The sequence below is a fragment of the Megascapheus bottae genome, unplaced genomic scaffold, assembly GCF_031878675.1.
Source record: "Megascapheus bottae isolate mThoBot1 unplaced genomic scaffold, mThoBot2.hap1 H_1, whole genome shotgun sequence".
NCBI lineage: Eukaryota > Metazoa > Chordata > Mammalia > Rodentia > Geomyidae > Megascapheus > Megascapheus bottae.
This window is the reverse complement of record NW_028327858.1, coordinates 679106-699335: the sequence shown is the minus strand read 5'-3', so window position 1 is coordinate 699335 and position 20230 is coordinate 679106. Positions and strand designations below refer to the sequence as shown.

The window sequence follows — 20230 nt, the reverse complement described above, 5'->3', positions numbered from 1 at the left end:
AGCACCACTTCTGGCTTTTTCTATGTATGTGGTACCGAGGAATCGAACCTGGGTCTTCATGCATGCTAGGCAAGCACTCTACATGGGGACCAAGACATGAGAAAGGGTATCAATATGTGAAGTAATTCACCTTCTAGCTGGTGAATATAATGTAACCCTTCTATTAATTACGAAAAAAAAGAATGAACCCATCAAAAACTTTCAGTTCTATTCTGGCATCATACACAAAGTTAGTTTCAAGTGGATTATAGATCTCATGAAAATCTTGTTGGTTTTTTTTAAGGCTCCTAAAAAGTCACTTTGAGTGATGTTATCATGACCTTGGGCGACCATTTCCTAACCAGGGCAGAGAAATTACTAACAATGAAGAAAATGATTGATAAACGGTAGTTGATGAAAAGTGAAAGTGTTCACTGGTGAACATCATTAAAAGGGTAAAAAATGAAGGTTTCATAGCAGAGGAACACTTTCATAACAGACAAAACCAATTCAAATGCTCTTAGAGAGAATGCCTAAAAATCAAGAAGAAAAGGCAATTTGCTTAATTTTGTGGCATAGAGATTGAATCTAGGGCCTTGTGTTCTAGCTCTCCATCTCTTGAGCTAGGATTCCAGACCTCTAATTGTTTGGGGTTTGTTTTGGAGGTAGGGTCTTGCTATAGGGCTGGCTTCCCGAATCAACTTTCTTAAATGTTCAGCAGCCCTTTGAAGACATTTCACAAAAAAAAATGCTGTTTCTGTATCAATAGAAACTTCAGTCATCAAGGAAATAAGAATTAAAATCACAATGTGATGCTGAGCACAGTATAAAAGCAGTTAAAATGAAGAGGACAGATGAAAACTCCAGGGTTTGGAAGGATTTGGAGGCAGTGGGACCCTTGTGCACGTTCATGTGCAGATAAGCTGCTATCTCACATTAGAAAGCCGAAGGGAGGCCTCCATGGAAACTGCACACACACACATACACGTGATCCTCTTACTCCTGGGTCAATATTCCGTAGAAATAAGTGCTTGTGTGCTCTAAAAACCACACGAGGCTTGAATAATACTCATATGAAAACAACTAAGAAGTCCATCAGCAGTTGAACAGATACATGAGCAGCTGTATGTTCACACAACGACATACTATATGACCACGAAAATGAATGAAGTAGTGCTCTCCTGACCAAAATTGGTGAGTCTCTCAAACACGATGTTCAAAGAAGCCAGAAACAAGAGAGAGAAACATTCTACTTCATTCTGCTATAAGGTGAGGTACGTGTCCCTAAAATCACTAAACTACACAAACATGTGACTAAAATCATGAAGCTTGGGAGAAAAAATAAGGGATATAACACCCAAAAGCTTTGCTACCCACTGAGTCTAGAGGTAGAGATTAGGAGGAGTGAAACTCAATGCCAACCCAGGCCAAAGAACAACAACATAAAATGAGATCCCCATTATAACAAGTAGGAGAATGTGGTCCAGGCTAACCCCAGGGGGGAAAAAAGTGAGACCCTACCTGAAAAATAACTAAAATCCCAAAAGGGCTTGTGGGTATGGTTCAAGTGTTAGAGTGAATACTTAGCCACGCCAATGTTCTGAGTTCAATCCAGTGTCACCAGAAAATAAAGCTTTGCCAGTAAAATCTAAAAATCTAATAGACCACAGCAACACAATCTTACATGAGCATGCAAAAAGAAATCATGAATAGTAAAAATAAATAGAACCTAATGGAGGAAGGCTGCATGACTGGAGCTCTCCATTGGTGAGAGCTGATGGAGCATGTAACCCTGGATGCGGGTAGGTAAAGGCTCACAGCACACTCACTGAACTCGGGTGGCTGAGAGATATTAGAGGTGGGGTGTGACCCGGGATGCTGTGGTTCCTCCTGGGATGAAATTATACATAAGCAAACACTAAATTGCATATGTCCAAATGGTTCCCTATGTATCAATCGTGATGGCAATTTGCATTTTCAACTAAGCCTTATAGCACAACTGATAATACCTTATTATTCTATTTAAATAAGGCGCAAATACCTGAGAAATGTATCCGCGTTGTTACACCTCATGAGGTTGGTGAGCCTAGAAAAGGATGCATTTTAAAAAGATAACAAAGAAACACTTGCAGTGTGCAAGGTATTGACTTACAAGGCATCTTAAATTTATATAAGTTCATTATGCACATAACACATATGCGTTTCTAAGTAGTGGCATTATGGTTTGAACTCAAGTCCTTTTCCTTCCTAGCTAAATACTCCACCATGAGAGCCACATCCTTTCACTTTTCATTTGTTTTCCAGACAGGTTCTAAGTTTGCCCACGTAGCACTAACTTTATCCAGGCTGGCTTTGGACTTCAATCCGCATGCCTCTACCTCAGTGTAGCTTGTATATGTTTTAAGTTGCAAAAATGGAATTTTAACTGGGCACCAGTGTCTCATGCCTATTACTTCTAGACACTTGGGAAGCTGAGACTAAAAGGATCATGGTTCTAGGCCCACCTAACAGACATGCAAGACCCTTTGTCAACTAATATCTGAGCACAGTGGCACATACCTGTAAGTTTTAGTTATGTTGGAGGATGAGATTGGAAAAATTGTGATTTGGGGCCAGCCTTGGGGCAAGATTTATAGCAATTCATCTCAATAGAAAGAAGCTGGCAGTGGTGTGTGTATCTAACTGAGAAGGTAGAAATAGGTGGATCATGGTTCAGGCATGTGCCTAAGCAGGAAGAGACTCTATCTCAAAATTAATGTGTGTAAAAAAGAGCTGAAGTTATGGCTTAGAAGTAGAGCTCCTGTCTAGCAAACATGAGGCCTTAAGTTCAAACTCTAGCACTGCCAAAAAAAAAAACCCAAAACTGGAATGCTACTTGTTTCTTTCCATTTGTTTTAAACACACACTGACTTAAAACTAAAACCCAACTCATTTCTTTTAGGAAGGCTTCCTAAGCCTTCAGGACAAGTGATTAAACTTACCTATTCTCCTGGACGAACACCTCATTCCTTCCCAGAACACAAATCATGGGTGCTCATGGGAAATATTTATACAGCTCCTCTCAGGGAGCATTCATCAGCTCATCATTCACACCTTAATGAATAACAAAGTAGGATTTCTTCAAATCCAAACAGTTAAGCAGCAGTTTCTTAGTGATCAGGTGTGGTCAAAATAGCACTGAGAACAATGACATCGGATCTCACCCCAGCTCTGACCCTTACTGTCGTGGTGGGGTTGGGACATCGTTTAACTTTAAAAGTCTAACCTATATCACTGCATTTTTATGAAAAATGAACCCCACACACACAAAGCTCCTATAATAATCTTCTCATGATCAGCTGAACTATTCCATTGTTTGTGCATATCAGCGATGTTTTGTACATCAAGCCCCCAAATGAATTGGATGGCTATAATAAACCTATAATAATAATTGCTCATGATTATGTTTATATTGTAGTATGATACTCGGATACATACGTTGTATGTAATGATTAATAATCAGGGTAACTAATGTATCATTATCTCAAACCTCAGAGATGGGAAGAAGGGAAGGAAGAGCAACAGGCAAGGTTGGTTAATAGGAGAAATAGCTTCTGGTGCTTGATAGCACAGTAGGGTAACTATAGTTGCTAACTATAGTTATTGCTGTATATTTCAAAACAGTTAGATAGAAGAGAGGATGTGAATAGGCTTTTCAGAAGCATTTTAAAATACAGTCCTATAGGTACTTAGCGATTCTACGAAGGCATTTTGGTGGTGAAGGATCTGGTCTCCTAATGGATTTATGTCCATCAGGGTAAATGCGTCTACCCAGTCTTGGATGTATGCAGATGTAGAGGCATTTTTTCAAAATAAATCTGCTTGCTCAGAGTCATGAACTCAGTCATCTCATCTCTACCCAGGGTTATCACTGCAGTAACTTCCTCCCCATCCTATCCTGTAGCACAAATCAGATCTTTTCCTGGAGGTATTTTTTCCTTATCTCTGAAAATTCAAGTTATTTTTTTCAAGTAAGCTGTGGGGAGACAAAATTCTGATATTAAGCAGCATGTTTTTAAATCCAGGCTGATTATTTGAATACATCTGTCTGAATTGCCTATCTGCACAGATTCATGAAAGTTCTCCACATGGGTTCTTACCTCCTTCAAGCATCTCAAAGCACATTTGATTCATACACATACAAGTCATACAAAGAACAATGTTATCTCTTCTTAACTGTGACTTAACTCTTCCAGAGCACTGGAAGGGAAATTAGAAGATTCTATATTGCTAACTAACTCTGAATGGATCAATTATGATAGCATATCATAGAGGAAATAAGGAGTGTTACAATTTGAGTCAGTAGGGGTACTCTTCAAAAATACAAATTCCTGTGCACTACTCTGGACCTGCTAAAACAGAATCTCCTACAGGGAGGGCCTCACAAGTCTGCATCTGAAATAAGCTGTCCAGGTGATTCAGATGGGCAGCGAAGTTAGGAAATAACTACACAGAGACTGGACAAGGGAACAGCTTACATCATACTGATTAAATATGACACAAAGGGGAGCAATCTCATTAAGAAAGCTGTTTTAGACCAGGCCAACCTTGAAATCACTCAACCTTGTATAAATAATGAGTACAGTTACCAGGCATCAGACATACACTGAGCCACAGAAGGTAGAAACACATGTCATTCATATTTAACATGAGCTGTCACAGCAAATAAAACCAGAAAAGATTCTACATGCTATTATGAGGACTGGGGTGCTTCTTCCATTTTGGCAAGCCCCAGGTATTTACAGACTTTTCATGGTGACCCTCATCCTGGCACTCCCGCTTTGATGTATCCATCTGTTTACTGGATAGATCGACAAAAAGCAGTTCCTCTGGGGAGCTTGGAAAAGTCACCTTATGCTAAGGGGCAAAGCATAAGATGCCAGAAATGTCAAAGCAGCATAATTTAAGGTAGTGGCTAGCGTAGTTCCTACTCTTTAGCTGATGAGCAATAAAGTTGGAGGAGCAGAATTGACTGAATACATGAGGAAGAAGAAAATGGGATGTTGTGAGGTAGGAGGATAGAAGGAAGGTAAATAATAGATAAATGAATTGGCTGACGGAAGTGGAAGAAAGAGCAGATACACAGAGGGGTAGATGGATGGACAGATGGGCAAGTATGCAGGTGACTGGAGGAAAAGGACCAGATCCATCCATTATTTAGCCCCAAATTATTTTTAACAGCTTTTGGAGAAAATTCACATACCACACATAATTTACCCTATTGAAAGTTTACAACTTAAGGGCTTTTAGCATATTCACAGAGTTGTACAACCATCACCACAATCAATTTTAGAAAAATTTTATTATCCTTAAAAAAGAAACCCGTGCCCATTAGCTATCACCCTACAAAACCCATATCCCTCCAACATTCTAGGCAACTACTAATCTACTGTCTTTCTGTATGGATTAGTCTATTCCGGACATGTTGTATAAACAGAATCATTCAAAATAGGGCCCTCTGTAACTGGTTCTCTCTTTATTTTCTCATCTAGCATGTTTCCAAATCTCACCCATGTTGCTGTGAGTCTCAGTACTTTCTCCTTTTTAATACTCTTCTGTTGTATGACTATTCCTTGTATCACTTATCAATTTAGCAGCTTTGGGGTACTAGAATTGCCACTGCTTCGGAGTCATTACACATAATGAAACAATGAACATTCATGTAAGTTTTTAGATGCACATAATTTCATTTTTCTTCCACTTAGGACTAGATTCTATGGTAACTATGCATTTAACTCTGTAAGGAACTACCAGGTTATATTCCAAAGTGTCTATTTTCCATTTTGCATTCCCATGGGCAGTATATGATTATTTCAATTTCTCCACATCCTCAGCAGAAATGTGCTATTTTCCTTTTTTGTTGCTGTTATATCCATTCTAGTACTTATGAAGTAGAATTTCATTAAGGTTTTCATTTAATTTCTTGATGGCTGATGATACTGAATGGTTTTTCATATGTTCACTAGCTATTTGTATATTTTCTTTGAATAAATATTCCAAGTCTTTTTCTATTTTTAATTGGGCTATTTTTTATTATTGAGTTATATATTCTAGCTCCTTACCAGACATATTTGCATGCATGGCCCTCATTAGCTAGTCTTCACATCAGCCTTTTGGAGTCCTTGGGGAACCTGCAGCATTTTCACTAATACCTGGGGTCCCTTCCTGCCTTGATACTGAGCAGCTAGCAGCTTGCTGGACATACTGTTTTGACTTTATGCCTTTGTGCCCATAGTGTCCCCTCCCCCAAGCCTGCTTCTTACTCATCTTTTACACCTGCCTCTGATGTCATCTCTTCTGTGATGACTCTCGCCAAGATGATACAGCTAAGAAGATAAATATTAAGGCACGAGGTAGCTGGGAGTTTGGCCTTATATTCAAATCTGTCTCTGGAAGCATCCCTGGACCATTGCCCTTTTTGTCTCCAGAGCATATAACAAAGCAGCATACACCAAAGCTCTGGAACAAGCAACATGTCATATTTATCACTATCTCACACACCAAGTGCCACAGCTAGAAAAACTCTGTGAAGCTTTCTTCTTCAAACAATTTCCTCTGTAGAAGGACCTTCATCCTTTTTTTTTTTTTTGCCAGTCCTGGGCTTGAGCACTGTCCTTGGACTTTCTCAAGTCTAGAGCTCTACCACTTGAGCCTCAGCACCATTTCCCGCTTTTTTCTATGTATATGGTACCGAGGAATCGAACCCGGGTCTTCGTGCATGCTAGGCAAGGACTCTACCACTAGGCCAAACTCCCAGCCCCAAGGACCTTCATCTTAATTCCAGGCTCTTGAGTCCACCAGCTCCCTCGTTCCCAGCTCAGGTAAGCTGAAATGCTTCCCATGTTCCATGTTCTTTGCCTCCTCACTAGGTACTTTTGCTTCTTTTGGTAAAATCCTCAGTGATGGTAATAATTTCATACATCAGTGCGGAAGATGTGACCCAGACTTCCATCAATCTTGTTGGAGGCAGCCAGGAGATGAGAAAAGTAATCAAGATACTAGCTTCGAATATGACAAAACTAAGTTATGAGTAACTATGGACACAAATAGAATTTTAAAGCAGGACCAGGAACAATTTTGTTAAGTTAAAATTTATCTGGTTTCTTCTGGCTCAGTTTTTTAAAAAGGAAGGAAAAGAATGAATTTTTAAGAAGTGTGTTACCAAAAACAGATCTATATGACTACAAAATGCTCCTTCCTGGTTTGACTACAATGCCTATTAGGTCATCTGATATCTTTTAGATTTTCTGTGACAGACAATTGCTCAAAATGCGAATACAAAATCCACAAAAACAAAATACAAATGGGTACTGGTTGCTCATACCTGTAATCCTGGCATTCAGGAGGCTGAAGACTGAAGCTCAAAGCTAGCTCAGATAGGAAACCTTATGAGACTTCTGTCTCCAAATTAGCCAGACATTTCTATGTGCTGCTTCCTGTATAACTGATAGTATGGCTGTTCAGGAAAGAGGGCTGAGGGAATGACAAAAAAACAAAGGGGACTGCTGGTATAAGTTTGGCTATTTCAAGAATTGGGACTAGGGACTGAACTTGGAGTCTCATACATCTTAACCACATGTAACAGCCCCCAGTCCTGGCTTTTTAGAGTTAACTTACATTGGTACTATCTAGATAGTTTCTGTTGGGGTATGTTCCTGCTTTCTACCTTTACCTACTGAATCCTTTCTCTTTAAACTGACAAGAAGAACCCATGACAGGTGAGAGCTCTCCAGGAAACTCCCAGCTCACATGAAAAAAAAAAAGTCACACTTCCTCACAGAAAAGTGACATTCCAGGGCACTCAAGTTAAAACTCCTTTCTAGAGAATTTAGAATCCCCTTCACTCTGACATAGCCCCCCAGTGCATCATGGCACAAGAATTCTTGCTTCTTGTATTCTGTGCCTGGTGATTTTTCCCAGAATGTTCTTAGGAAAATGGATGCCCCCAAATCTGGGTGACTATATGATAAAGAGTAAAGAAACCAAAGCTTCTCAGGGTTTTAAGATCAGATGGCGGGCTGGGAGTTTGGCCTAGTGGTTAAAGTGCTTACCTAGCATGCATGAAGACCTGGGTTCGATTCCTCAGTACCACATACATAGAAAAAAGCCGGAAGTGGTGCTGAGGCTCAAGTGGTAGAGCTCTAACCTTGAGAAAGTCCAAGGACAGTGCTCAGGCCCTGAGCTCAAGCCCAGGACTGGCAAAAAAAAAAAAAAAGATCAGATGGCAAGAATGGCCACGAATAGACTAATGTTTAACCATGGATAAATGCACAGGTCATTTAAACCTTCATGTATGAGCTTTACCACCTGTACAAGGGGCAGGAGGTTCCTGTTTTTCTAACACCTCTAAAACTTTGAGAGGATCCAGTGAGGCAGAAGAGGAATCAATGAGAACCACAAACACTACTTAAAGGTAAGAGCCAGTAAGGGTGGTGAAATGAAGCAATCTCCAAGGCAGGCCTCTGAGATGTCAACATCTGCCCTCTGTCTTTTCTCATCAGTAATGAGATTTCACTCCTAAGAGTTTAAGAAGATGTGAACAGAATGAGTTTTATTTAAACATAATCCTCTAGAATTTCCAGTGCAATACTCCAGTTCAGCCTTAAATAAAATGCCTGTCCACAGCCATTTGGATCAAGGGATGAATAAATGAAATGGACAAGCTAGTAATCAGGGAGGGAAAGAAATATTTTATCCTCTCTCGGCTAGCAGTAGCAAGAAAATTCAGGGAGAGTAAAGGTTCTGTCCTATATAAGACAATTACTCGGGCCGGGAGTTTGGCCTAGTGGTTAAAGTGCTTGACTAGCATCCACGAAGACCCGGGTTCGATTCCTTGGTGCCACATACATACAAAAAAGCCGGAAGTGGTGCTGAGGCTCAAGTGGTAGAGCTCTAGCCTTGAGAAAGTCCAAGGACAGTGCTCAGGCCCTGAGCTCAAGCCCAGGACTGGCAAAAAAAAAAAAATTAAGACAATTACTCGCTCTTCCCTCATTGTAATCTAGAAGAAAAAAAATCTCATTGGCAAATGAGATCAGATATGAAGGAAAAACAAACACACATGTGTGTATGGGTACAGATGCACATGGATCTGTGTACACGTGCAAGTGTATAATGAGGAATTGGCTCTCCTACCACTACAAAGCCCTAGACACAGGGCTTGGGGTCTCATCTCTTGGGAGACATTTTGAATCCTCCTAAGATAAGCCTGTTGATCTCCCTGGACAACAGCAGACAGGATTTTCAGGAAGGACCACCATGTTGCATCCAGACAAACATCATAAAGCTCCCTGCCCTTGTAAGACAGTATACATTCCCAATGTGTATCTATCTTCCTTGAAAATCTTCTCCCCACTGCCTAGGCCTATCTATGGAGCCTGCATTGTAGAAGATTTACACGACAACTGGTATATAAACTGATCTTGCAGATCGGATATTACAACTCATTGGTATCTTTGGTTACAGTGCAGCATTCAAATAGTTGCTGAAGAAATTTTCTTCCCCCTCAGTGATAGAGGGTTTCAAGTAGATAGGACAAAGCTACTACCATAACACTGCACAGTCCCTCTTCAGAGTGGACAGTTAGACTTAATTTCCAAACATAACCTCCTCACAAAAATTCTACAAGCAGCCTGAAAGCAAATTTCAATCATAAAATATTAGAGTTTTTTTTACAAAAGAATTATGGATTGCTTGTTTTCTATTTATTCAACAGAAAACCTCAATAAAAGAAGTAACAGGTATTATTTAAATGTTATATATATATTGTAGTTGGGCACTGGTGGCTCATGTATGTAATCCTCACTACTCAGAAAGAGTATTCTGAGGATCCTGGTTCAAAGCTGGCACAGGTAGGAAAGCCTTTGAGACTCTTACCACAAATTACCCTCCGAAAAGCCCAAATTGGAGCTGTGGTTCAAATGGAAGAGCACTAGCCATGGACAAAGAACCACAGGGATAGAATCCAACCCCTGAGTTCAAGTTCCAGGACCAGCAAAAACACACACACACAAATGTTATGTGTGACCTGGGCTTCAGTGCTTGCAATCTTCCCAACTCAGGACGCTGTGATCTGAGAATTGAAGTTTAAAGCCAGCCTAGACAGAAAATTCATGAAATTCTGATACCCAGAAGAAAGCCAGAAGTAGGCCTGTGACTCAAGTGGTAGAGCACTAGCCTGGAGCACAAAAGCTCAGGGACAGTGCCCACTCCCTGTATTCATGCTCAGGACAATATGTACACGTGCACACGTACATGCACGCGTGCACGTGCACGTGCACACACATACACACACACACACACACACATGTCATGTGCATGACATATACCACACCCTGAGATTTGCTACTCCACATTTCTGCCACATTTCTGCCTTCCACTATTCCAAAAGCAGAGCAGGTGCACACCAGAAGGGGAAGAGTTTGCTTTTACAGCTTCCCATCTATCTCCCACAGGGGCCAGAATAAAGTCTTTACAGAGATGCAATGACAAACCCTACAACTCAGAGGAAAAATATCTATGGCTAAATTTGGTGAAGTGGAGACAGGGAGATTCTTTCCTTAAGACACCACCACCACGCTAACCACAAGGAACCTCTAAGGAACATCAGCGAGGCTGGAAAGGGACTCCTAAGAACAAGCAGATCCACTTCCACATCTCATTAGCTGTGTGATTAGCTCATCTCCCTGTTTCCCCACACCTACAGACCCCTTTCCTCCTCTGTCAGGACTCCCTGAGGTGACTCCTGCGCGAAGGATACAAAGCTAGTGTCTCGTCCTTGTCAATGAAACAGGTCTTAACCCTACATGGCACAGAGAGAAGAGAACCCTTCAATATTCTCCATTCCCACAGATAGGCTTCCATCACATTTGGCTCAGTGTATAGAGACGGACCTTGGTGCAACAAGAACCAGTTGTGTACCCCAAGGGAGAGGCCAGGTGGGCTCACTGATCAGCAGCTATCTGGACAGGTCAACAAGCCCTTATCGGATTGTGGGACCAGATGAGTTTCTACATACAGATTTTCTCTCTTCTATTTTTAATTTTAGAAAGCTCACATATTAATAGCCCCAGCAGGCCTGAGAAAACATCCTACAGACTCATTAATTATATTTTGTACCAATGTATGAATATTCATAACAATCATGGATCAGATCCATCAAATTAATTAGAGATAAAATACAAAATTCTTCAGGATGGAAGATATCATCTCATTTGGTTCATTTCCTCTAAGAGATATCTAAACCATGTCACTCAGGGATAAAGACTCTAAGCAGGAAACAGTCAAATGGAGGCGAGACCCCCAGCAGACATTCCCTGACTCAGGTGGCTCATGGGTGAGACAAGTGGAGGTCTAGAAAACAAGTTCATTTGAAGAATCTGACACACAAAATGCCTTCTACTCAGAGCCTCCCTGTCCTCAGAACCTTACCCTGGAGAGAAATAACTCCTCCCTGTTTGGAGAAGCAGAGTCTCTGAGACTCTGCTCCTGAGTGCAAAAGGAGGACAGAAACAGTTAACTGTTGAGAAAATTCTACAATGTCACAGACTAGAGCTTTCAGAGCTCTAACTCTACAAGGGTGCTTCAAGCCACATGGTGATCTTTCAACCTTTAAGAAGCAGAATTCCTATCTTTCCCTTTGCCCCACCTATACCTCAACATGCCCTGAGCTGTGCCCTCCATCATGTTCTCACTCCCTGTAGCCTTCTAGCTCTCTGAGTCAACTCCTATGGCTTCATCTACAAGCTTTATGCCTTTGACTTTCAAATCCCAGTCTTAGTCTTATTTCTTCCCTTACTCTCAGATTGTTCAATGGCCTCTTAGAATTCAACTTGCTGCCTATGTGTCACTGATTTTTTTAAATCCTGTATCCTTAGTGTTTACATTTGATTTGCTGAATAAAAAACATCAGAGCCTTCTGACGAGGTGTCTAGTAAACTCAAGTCAGCACTTTCTCCAGTTGCCATGTTCTCAGCATTGTGCTAAATTCTGTGATAGGATACAAGAAAAGAAAACTGGACTCTATCCATCTTCATCATCTCCTATCCTCTCCCTTCATCTTTAGATCCTTTGCATCCCATCATCTCCCATCTTTATTAAAGGACAGCTTCTGCTTAAAAAGCACATAGTCCTTTCAGAGACTATCAACCAAAACATCTCTCAGAAAGCAGATCAAAGAGAGTTTTCTCAGTGACAAGATTAAAGTAGAATAAGGATCCCTAGTGGCACAAACCTACCATTTAGCTGAATGACCTATCATGCTGAATCGGGCAGCCATGTTAGATTATTTCCTGGTGCAAACATTGCTGCAGCAAAAGCCTCATGGATCCCTAGGAACCCAAAGGTGGAGACCAAGGACAGCATACAAAGTCACTGCTCACCAGAGCTTCCCCAAGACCCAAAGCACCACACTGTGTCAAGGAAATAGCACACCATGAACTGTCTCTAGTAACGTACATTGTGAGTAACTCCACATTTCCCAGTTCCCTTAAGAGCATGATGTAGGTAGGTCTTAGTCCTCATCTGAGGGAAATAGTGATCATAAGTCAAAGATGATCAATTATTTTGACAATGGTTTCAAAATCCCCATGCCTTAGTTTCATTCCTGTGCCAGGTGTGGCTTTACTGTAGATGCCGAGACAATCCACTCATTCTAAAGTAACACATAAAGTTGGCCATTAGTGTTCAGACACAGATATCCATAGCAAGATCTATGGGAAACACAGGGATCATACCCACAGCTTCAGAAAAGCACAGTGGAACTTTCAGGACATGCTGCTAACAGATGTTCAGAGAGGTAAAATAGGACCAATTAGACTCTTCAGCGTACTGGAGTCTGGGAGTTAAAGATAGGACAGAAAGGAAGAGAAAAATCAAGAAATTGGAAAAATAACTTAGTAGAATGAAATGTGATTTTCAGGATAGGTGAAATAGTATATTTGGATCAGTATCATATGTAGTTGATATACAACACGTCATAAAATAGGAACCCTTCAAGTCATAGCTAAACCTAGGGAATAGTTCTTGGTTGATGTTTCTAGGTCACATACCATGGATATTACACAACTGACTTTCTAAGATCTCATCCGTGACACCCAATGAATATCTGAAAGGAAGTGATTAAAAGCACACTGCCTGGAAACTTACCTTGTATGAAGAGCCTGTCCCAGTAGGTTTTCCCAACTTGATTGCCCCCGAGAAACACCAGGTTGAATAGGATCAGCATGGAGGTGGAGCAAGAAGCAAGAGCAGCATGCAGTCGACGGCGAGCTGGTGGGGAGAGGTATCGGGCCTGCAAGGAACACAGTAAGAAGGCATCTCATTGCAAAGCTGAAGAGACTAGAGCTAAGACATACTGGCCACCAGCCCACACCAGAGCCAGATCATTATTAAAACATCTCTCCAAATGTTCATCCTTGCAATAATGCTAGTTCTAGTCTGTGGAGCTACATGATGCATCTTATTCTATACTGCATCTTTTTCCTAGACTGCATCTACCGCTGATCTGCATAAATGCTGAAGCACTTAAAAGATGCAACAGCCCTCCTCCACCCACTCCCCCACTGAGATGCCTTCATGGATATCCATAGGTGCAATAACCTTAAACTGCTTCCTATGATAACTAGAATCTACGGTTCCATGTCAAGATCAAGGCAATCAACAGTAAGATTAGGATGATCTTCCAGATCTTCTGACCTGACCTGGAAGCTAACTAACCACCCTGAATCCATTCCCTGGATGCAGAAGCAGCAGTAGAAGTCAACTCCACTGCTGGGTCACACATTTGACTGACCACACACAAGAGCAGCTAAGAAGAGCGACTGTGACTGAGAATTTGAGGCTGGAGGGATGCTTTTCTATAATCATGGTAAAGAGTCCTACTCATCCTTCCTAGCTTTGCATTGCATTCCACTCTTCTAATATTTCCTGGTGGGTTTTATAAAGCAAACAAAGCCTTTGTTTCTCATCCCTCTGGAGTGAGCTCACTGTGCCATGTCTGGAAGTACGCACCTCATCCGTCTACAAATAGAATTTTGTACTCAGAATGGGATCTAGGGCCAGTGTCACAGCCAAACACATGGGATCCTATGGGGTTCTGACAAATCTATCAGCCTAATCCAGAGGCACAGAAAGGAGAAGTTCTGTAGGGGTTTCCTGAATGCTCTCCAGGAGCATATACATCTATGATATCACAGGCATTAGAATTTATCGTGCCCCAAATCAAGACAGAATTCAGGATGGTACTAGAGCTGGAACTCAGGGGTTCCCACTTGCCAGGTAGCACTCTACCACGGGAGGCACACCTCTTTGTAGCTTTAAGGGATTTTTCAGATATGGTCTCATGTTCTTGCCCAGAACTGGCTTGAGCCTCCAATTGTCCTACCTACACTTCCTGCATGACTGAGATTATTGACTTGTGCCACTATGTCTGGCTTCTTTGTTGATAAGGAGGTCTTGCTAACTTTTTTGCCTTGAACTGCCATCCTCCCAACCAGCACCACCTGAGGAGCCACAGAGCCAGGCTTCAGATAGAATCCCTAATGATTCACTGTCTGAAGGCTGGGCAAATTACAAGATAACATAACCTAAAGGCTCAGAGACTCTGCCAACGCTGTTGTGGATCATCCGTGTTCCTTCTCTATACCTTGGTCATTTTAGAGAAATGAATTCCCAACCACTCCTTTTCCTCTCTTCTCAGCCCCAGGCTCTTCTAGATGCTCAAATCTAGCTGATAAAGCTCGTTTCCATGGACACCACATTCAAATATGGTGTCCTCCTGGACAAATTGTACAGTAGGTACTGACTGAGCTGTCTGATCTAGAAAGTGGTTCAATGCTGCCCCCAGGTCCTTCTTAGAGATCTCTCTAAGAGGCTATGAGTCTGTAGTGGGGATGGTGTCAGGGAGAGATAAGTACATGTATAATTGCTGGGAATGAAGGCATGAGGGGAAGAAGCTGGCTTCTTATTCAGCAATCCTCACCTCTGAGAACAAGGAGACATTAATCTACCAGCTTCTGCATTTTAAAGCACAGGAAGATAATTCTGGGTATTACTAACTCAATTAGCAGTCACTGGGGAGCTGGGGTGAAAGGAAGTCAGGAGAGGGAACAAAAGAATCCAGAATAACAAATCAAGGAATTATGAATTGTCATGGACATAAGGAGCCATAGCTGACACCGTTTTCTCCAGCCTCATACCCTAGGAGGGGGATTCAATGGCTCTGTATGATCTTCTAGTTTATAAATGTCAACTGCAGAGCTCAATAGCTTGGTTAAACTCAAGGTGGTTCTCCTTTTATGGAAAGTGATTGATAATTATGTTTTTTAAATCAACTCTAAGAAAAGAAGACTAGTGCTCCATGGGGTTACTAAGCAGGGCTACAGTGCTGTTGCCTGCCACAGGAAAAAGATCAAGCTATAGGAGGAGGCTGAGCTAGGGGGGCAGGAGGCAAGGCAGGGGGTGAGGCAGTGGGTGGAGACAGGGAGGGACAAGAGAGGAACAAGAAATGTGAGTTCTGGCTCATCCTTGATCTGCTTCCTATAGATTTTCCTTAGATTCTGTGATTACCCTAGCAGTCCTCTCAGTTATGATTCAATAAACTGCTATTTCTGCTTAGGGGGAAAAAAATCAAAATAATAGTAACTGTGAAGGAATCTCTTATCTCAACGATAGAAAGGAAGACACCTAAAATTCTATTTCTAGACCTCTTTGTTCATTAATAAGCAAGAATATGAAAGACACAGTAGAATACTTAAAGAAAAATCAAGACCTTCAAATGCAAGTCTGATTGTCCCCCAGAAAGAGTGGGTAGGAGATAATAAAATAAACAAGGACCAAGAAAATACACAAACCTAGTTTTAACTAATAGCATCAGCCTCTGACAAAACCCACTAGTATTCTATGCCAGGAAACATAGAAATAGAAAGAGTATTTTTGCTTCTGCCAAAATAATATAGATATATTAGAATTTTCCTATGCATATACACCAATGATAAAGTTGAATTTGTAAATCAAAGCAAATAGATGTGAACAATAAGAAAACAGAACAATTATGACAATATAGTGTAACCAATGTTAAAAGAACATGGTCTTTCCAGGTGTTGGTGGTTCATGCCTGTAATCTTAGTTACTCAAAAAGCTGTGATCTGAGAATCACAGTTCAAAGTTAGACCAGGCACAAAAGTCTGTGAGACTCTTATCTTCCATTACCTTACCAGAAAACTGGACATGGCACTGTGGCTCATGTGGTAGAGTGCTAACCTTGAGATGAAGAGCTCAGAGACAGTGCCTAGGCCCAGAGTTCAAGCTCCACAACTGATTAAAAATAAATAAATAAAACAAAACCCAAACAACAACAAAAAGAACATGGCTTCTTTCCAAGAGCCCTAATCTACCACGAGGAGGAGGAGGAAGAGGAGGAACAGGAGGAGGAAGATGTTGATGATGATGATAACACAACACCAATGTGATGAGATCAAGTGAAATGAGTGAGGTAGGCAGTGTGACAGAGCATTGGCCTGCTACATAGGATCCCTTGAACACAAATGCCAACCAATCTGATAACCAAGAGAGCTACTGAGTGACAAAGGGAAGTAGCTGTATCTCTTGGACATGCTGGACAAGAGGATGACTCATGTTCCAGAGAGGCCAGGCATTCATCTAGCTACTGAGAATGACAAGCAACTAAACTTGAATTGATGGTTTCTGGAATTTTCATGTAATATATTCAGACTAAAATTGACTACAGGTAACTGAAACTGTGGAAATCAGAACTGAAGATAAGGAGGGAGCTGATCATAATTAACTAACATCTCTTTTATTATTTTCCTTAAATAAAAATAAATACAGTTGTATAAAGGGGATTCAATGCATATCCATTTAGGAGTGCACTGTCTCGTAATCAGTGTCACCTCTTCTAGCATTCTCCTTTCCCCTGCTACCTAGTCTTCACCGCAATGTATCTCATCTCTCCTGGTTCTCTGAACATACCATGAAACATGACTGTAGTAGCCTTATTTTAGGGACCTCCCCACCTTGGAACCAGGTTTTAGGCACTGGATTACAGGAGTCCAGAGGTAAATAACATTCTAAGGGATCCAAAGAGTAAAAAAAAACCCAAAAACCTACCATATGGGCAAGGCCAGAGGCTATATTGGGAGAGCTAGCTAGGCCAATAAAGTACATTTCACTTCAAATGCTTTGTTTCTTGTTCATGATCTCTGCAATCCTACAGCCATCCCTTCTGTGATCCCTTACACCCAGTAAGCAGGCTGCCATAAGCAAGGCAGGTGTCAACCATTTTCCAGGCTCCAGCAGTTGAAAATACCCCTGAGAAGGGAATCTGTGTTGAGAAATGTAAATGTAAATCTGGGAATATCTGAGTACAATGAAGAGCTAGCATGAACAAAACATGCTCAGATAAGGGTTGACAAACAGAACTTGAACTTCATGCGTTTATCAGGATAGAAGAGAGCTTTGTGATGGGCACAGCCTTTCTATGGGATAGGGGGAGAAAAATTGGTGGCAATCTGATATACTGGCAGTGGCTCTGTCAATCCTGGGGGATGTCTTGAATGTTAGGAAGAATTCTGGATTCTATTAACAACTCAGAGGTAGTTATGGTATTTAGGGAGTGTCAAGGTTTTGAGATAATAACCATCAATAGCTGAATTATTTTCTTTCATGTTCATTACAGAACTAGCCTATGGTGCCATTAGGAATAATGCCAAAAGCATGCCCACTTTTCCCCTGGGGCCCAGACAAATGCAACCCATGTCAAGGAAAGTTTAGCACCACAGTGTTAAGCCCCTTCTCTTCTCTGCCCAACAATGCTGAGAGTGAAGCAAAGATTCCATTGTATCCAGCCACTGACAAACAGGACATAGTTATCAGAGCCATACCTCATCACTCACACATCCCAAAATATAAAGCAAAGGAAGAATGAATGGGAGGCAAACAGCTTAGGAAAAAGCCACTCTGTCTTCATGCAGGTGTGATCCATTCTCCCCAGAGTCTCTGACATACGACAGAAAGGTGGATTAAAGACTGCTTCTCTCCATATCAGTAGTCTTCAAGTTCAAGTGCAAGTGCAAGTACCTGGGCTTTGGAATGGATAAAACAAGCCAAATCAGGAAATGCAAGCCTGGGCAGAGCTACAGTTCCTCTGTGTAGGGACATTGTCTCCGACCAGGGGAACAGGTGAGAGACAGGAAGGGAATGTAGTAATAGTTTAGCTGTGACTTAAAAACTTCCTTCAAACACATTGGCTTCCAAAGGTGTGGAACGTAACCCAACCAATAAAATCTTAGAGCTGAACTGTGTGATGTTTCCTGCAATTTTCTGCTGTGGGATGTTTATCCACATCTCCATGGCAACTCCTCCATCTTTTCCAGTCAACATGCCTAGAAGTCCCCAGATCGGCTGTGGCCAGCAAGCAGGGGGTCAAGGGGTATAGGCTGCAGAATCTGGGTCAGAAGTGAAGCTGGGAACACCATCCACAGGGTGGGAGGCAAATGGTGCTGCCTGAGCTGGAGAGCGCTGAGCTGGGTGGAGTCATTTGTCCATGAGGGTCTGCATTCAGGACTGAGATGGGAGGAGGGGACAGGCTGAGCATCTGGGGGAGCAGATGGTCAGAGGAATGGCTGCTGGAGACTGTGACAAAGGCTTGGCAAGTGGGACCTGATGCTGTTTATTTTTTGAGTGGGGGAGAAGCTAAAAATGGAAACTGGGTGGGTTTGAGCAGCTGGACACAGTGCTTCTCTATAATCACTGAAGTTTTTCATTTTCTAATGAAAATGCTAAGCAGAGGGTGAGAGTCGAACAAGGCCGACGGCAAGCAGGAAGAATGGTGAAGGCCAAGGAGAGACGATATAGGAAGGGTGATAGCTCCTCAAGACAGAAAGATGACACCAAAGAAGGGCAGCCCAAGAAACGTTCAAGGTCAGGAAGCCTCGGATTCTAAGGTCCTGTCACTGTGCTAATCTGTAGGACAGTATTTCTCTTGCTTCTCTCTCAAAACCTTGGTTACTTCTAGTTAAAAGTCCAAGTCCTGCCAGTTGTTCTCCAACATGTCCCCAGAAGCATCTTGAAGGATGAATCTTGCCCCATTCTTCATACTTTATTCTTCATTATCATCTCTATGATGATCTAATACATTTTTTCTCTGCCTCTTTCTTCCTCTCCTTCTCACTCTCTATCTCTATCTCTTTCTCTCTTGCTTTGTCATAAGTAGGTCAAAGAATCTTCGGAGTCCTTAATGTGAAGTTTCACTGGAAGGGAACACTGGGTCTGAGTAATTTGGCCTTGTTCCCACAGCCATCCTGGTGTCTTGCTGGGTGGGGGTGCCTTTCCACCCAGCTCTGCAAAGCCTACAGGTGAGAGAGGACAATCATTGAATTGCTGATGCTTAGCTCCATGAGAGCTAGGATAACTCTGCTTCAGAGAATATTCAGATGTCATGCTGTTTAGCCCTAGGAAAGCTTTTGCTATAGAGAATCCCGGCCTTCATTTTTCCCTACATGATTTGATTCTGTCTTGGTTATCTTCCTAAATGTTTTTGAGGCCTACCCCCCTAAATGGACTGTTTCTGGCCCCTGAGCTACTTCCTTAGATGGGAAGTTCTCACCTGAGTATTCCCATATAAAGTCTGCTTTTGTTAAGGCTTGATCTACACCCCAAGCATGTGGTTTTTGTCTTTAAAGATTTATTCATGCTCAAATCTGGGCTGTAAGTCTTTGAGACAAGAGTTCACCTGCAGACACTAGCTCTCCAATAAGGATTCCCCAGTTCAACCTTTCAAAATGTAGCTTCTCTGTTTTTTCACAACTGAGTTCCCTTACAACCTCATACTATAATCAAGTTAAATGGATGCAAGATGACACTCAGAAAGGAATACATCTTCCCTCTTTTAAGTGTCTGGAACTTAAACAACTTTCTAGGTTCACCCATATAATCCTAGCTACTCAGAAGGCCGAGATATGAAGACTGATATTCAAAGCCAGTCCCCTGGAAGACAAATCTCAGAGGCTCTTATCTGCAATTAACTAGAAAAAACTGAAGCAGAAGGATGGCTCAAGTGGTAGAATGCCAGCCATGAGTACCTGAACAGAATACTATTAGCCAAGAGTACCTCCATTACCAACAAACTATCTAGTCCAAGCAGTTATATTTTTCTCTGTCTCTGACATCTAAACAGTGCATATTCCTAGGAGAGAAA

At 41.7% G+C, this 20230-nt stretch overlaps 1 protein-coding gene across 1 annotated transcript in view; it reads right to left on the bottom strand.

Moving 5' to 3' along the window:
* Positions 1 to 20230, bottom strand: part of LOC150038961 (protein-cysteine N-palmitoyltransferase HHAT-like) — a 218600-nt gene that overhangs the window by 28711 nt on the left and 169659 nt on the right. Inside the window, exon 11 of the mRNA XM_090328171.1 lies at positions 13162 to 13306. Within this exon, the coding sequence (XP_090184297.1) occupies positions 13162 to 13306 (145 nt within the window). The remainder of the gene's footprint in view (positions 1 to 13161; positions 13307 to 20230) is intronic.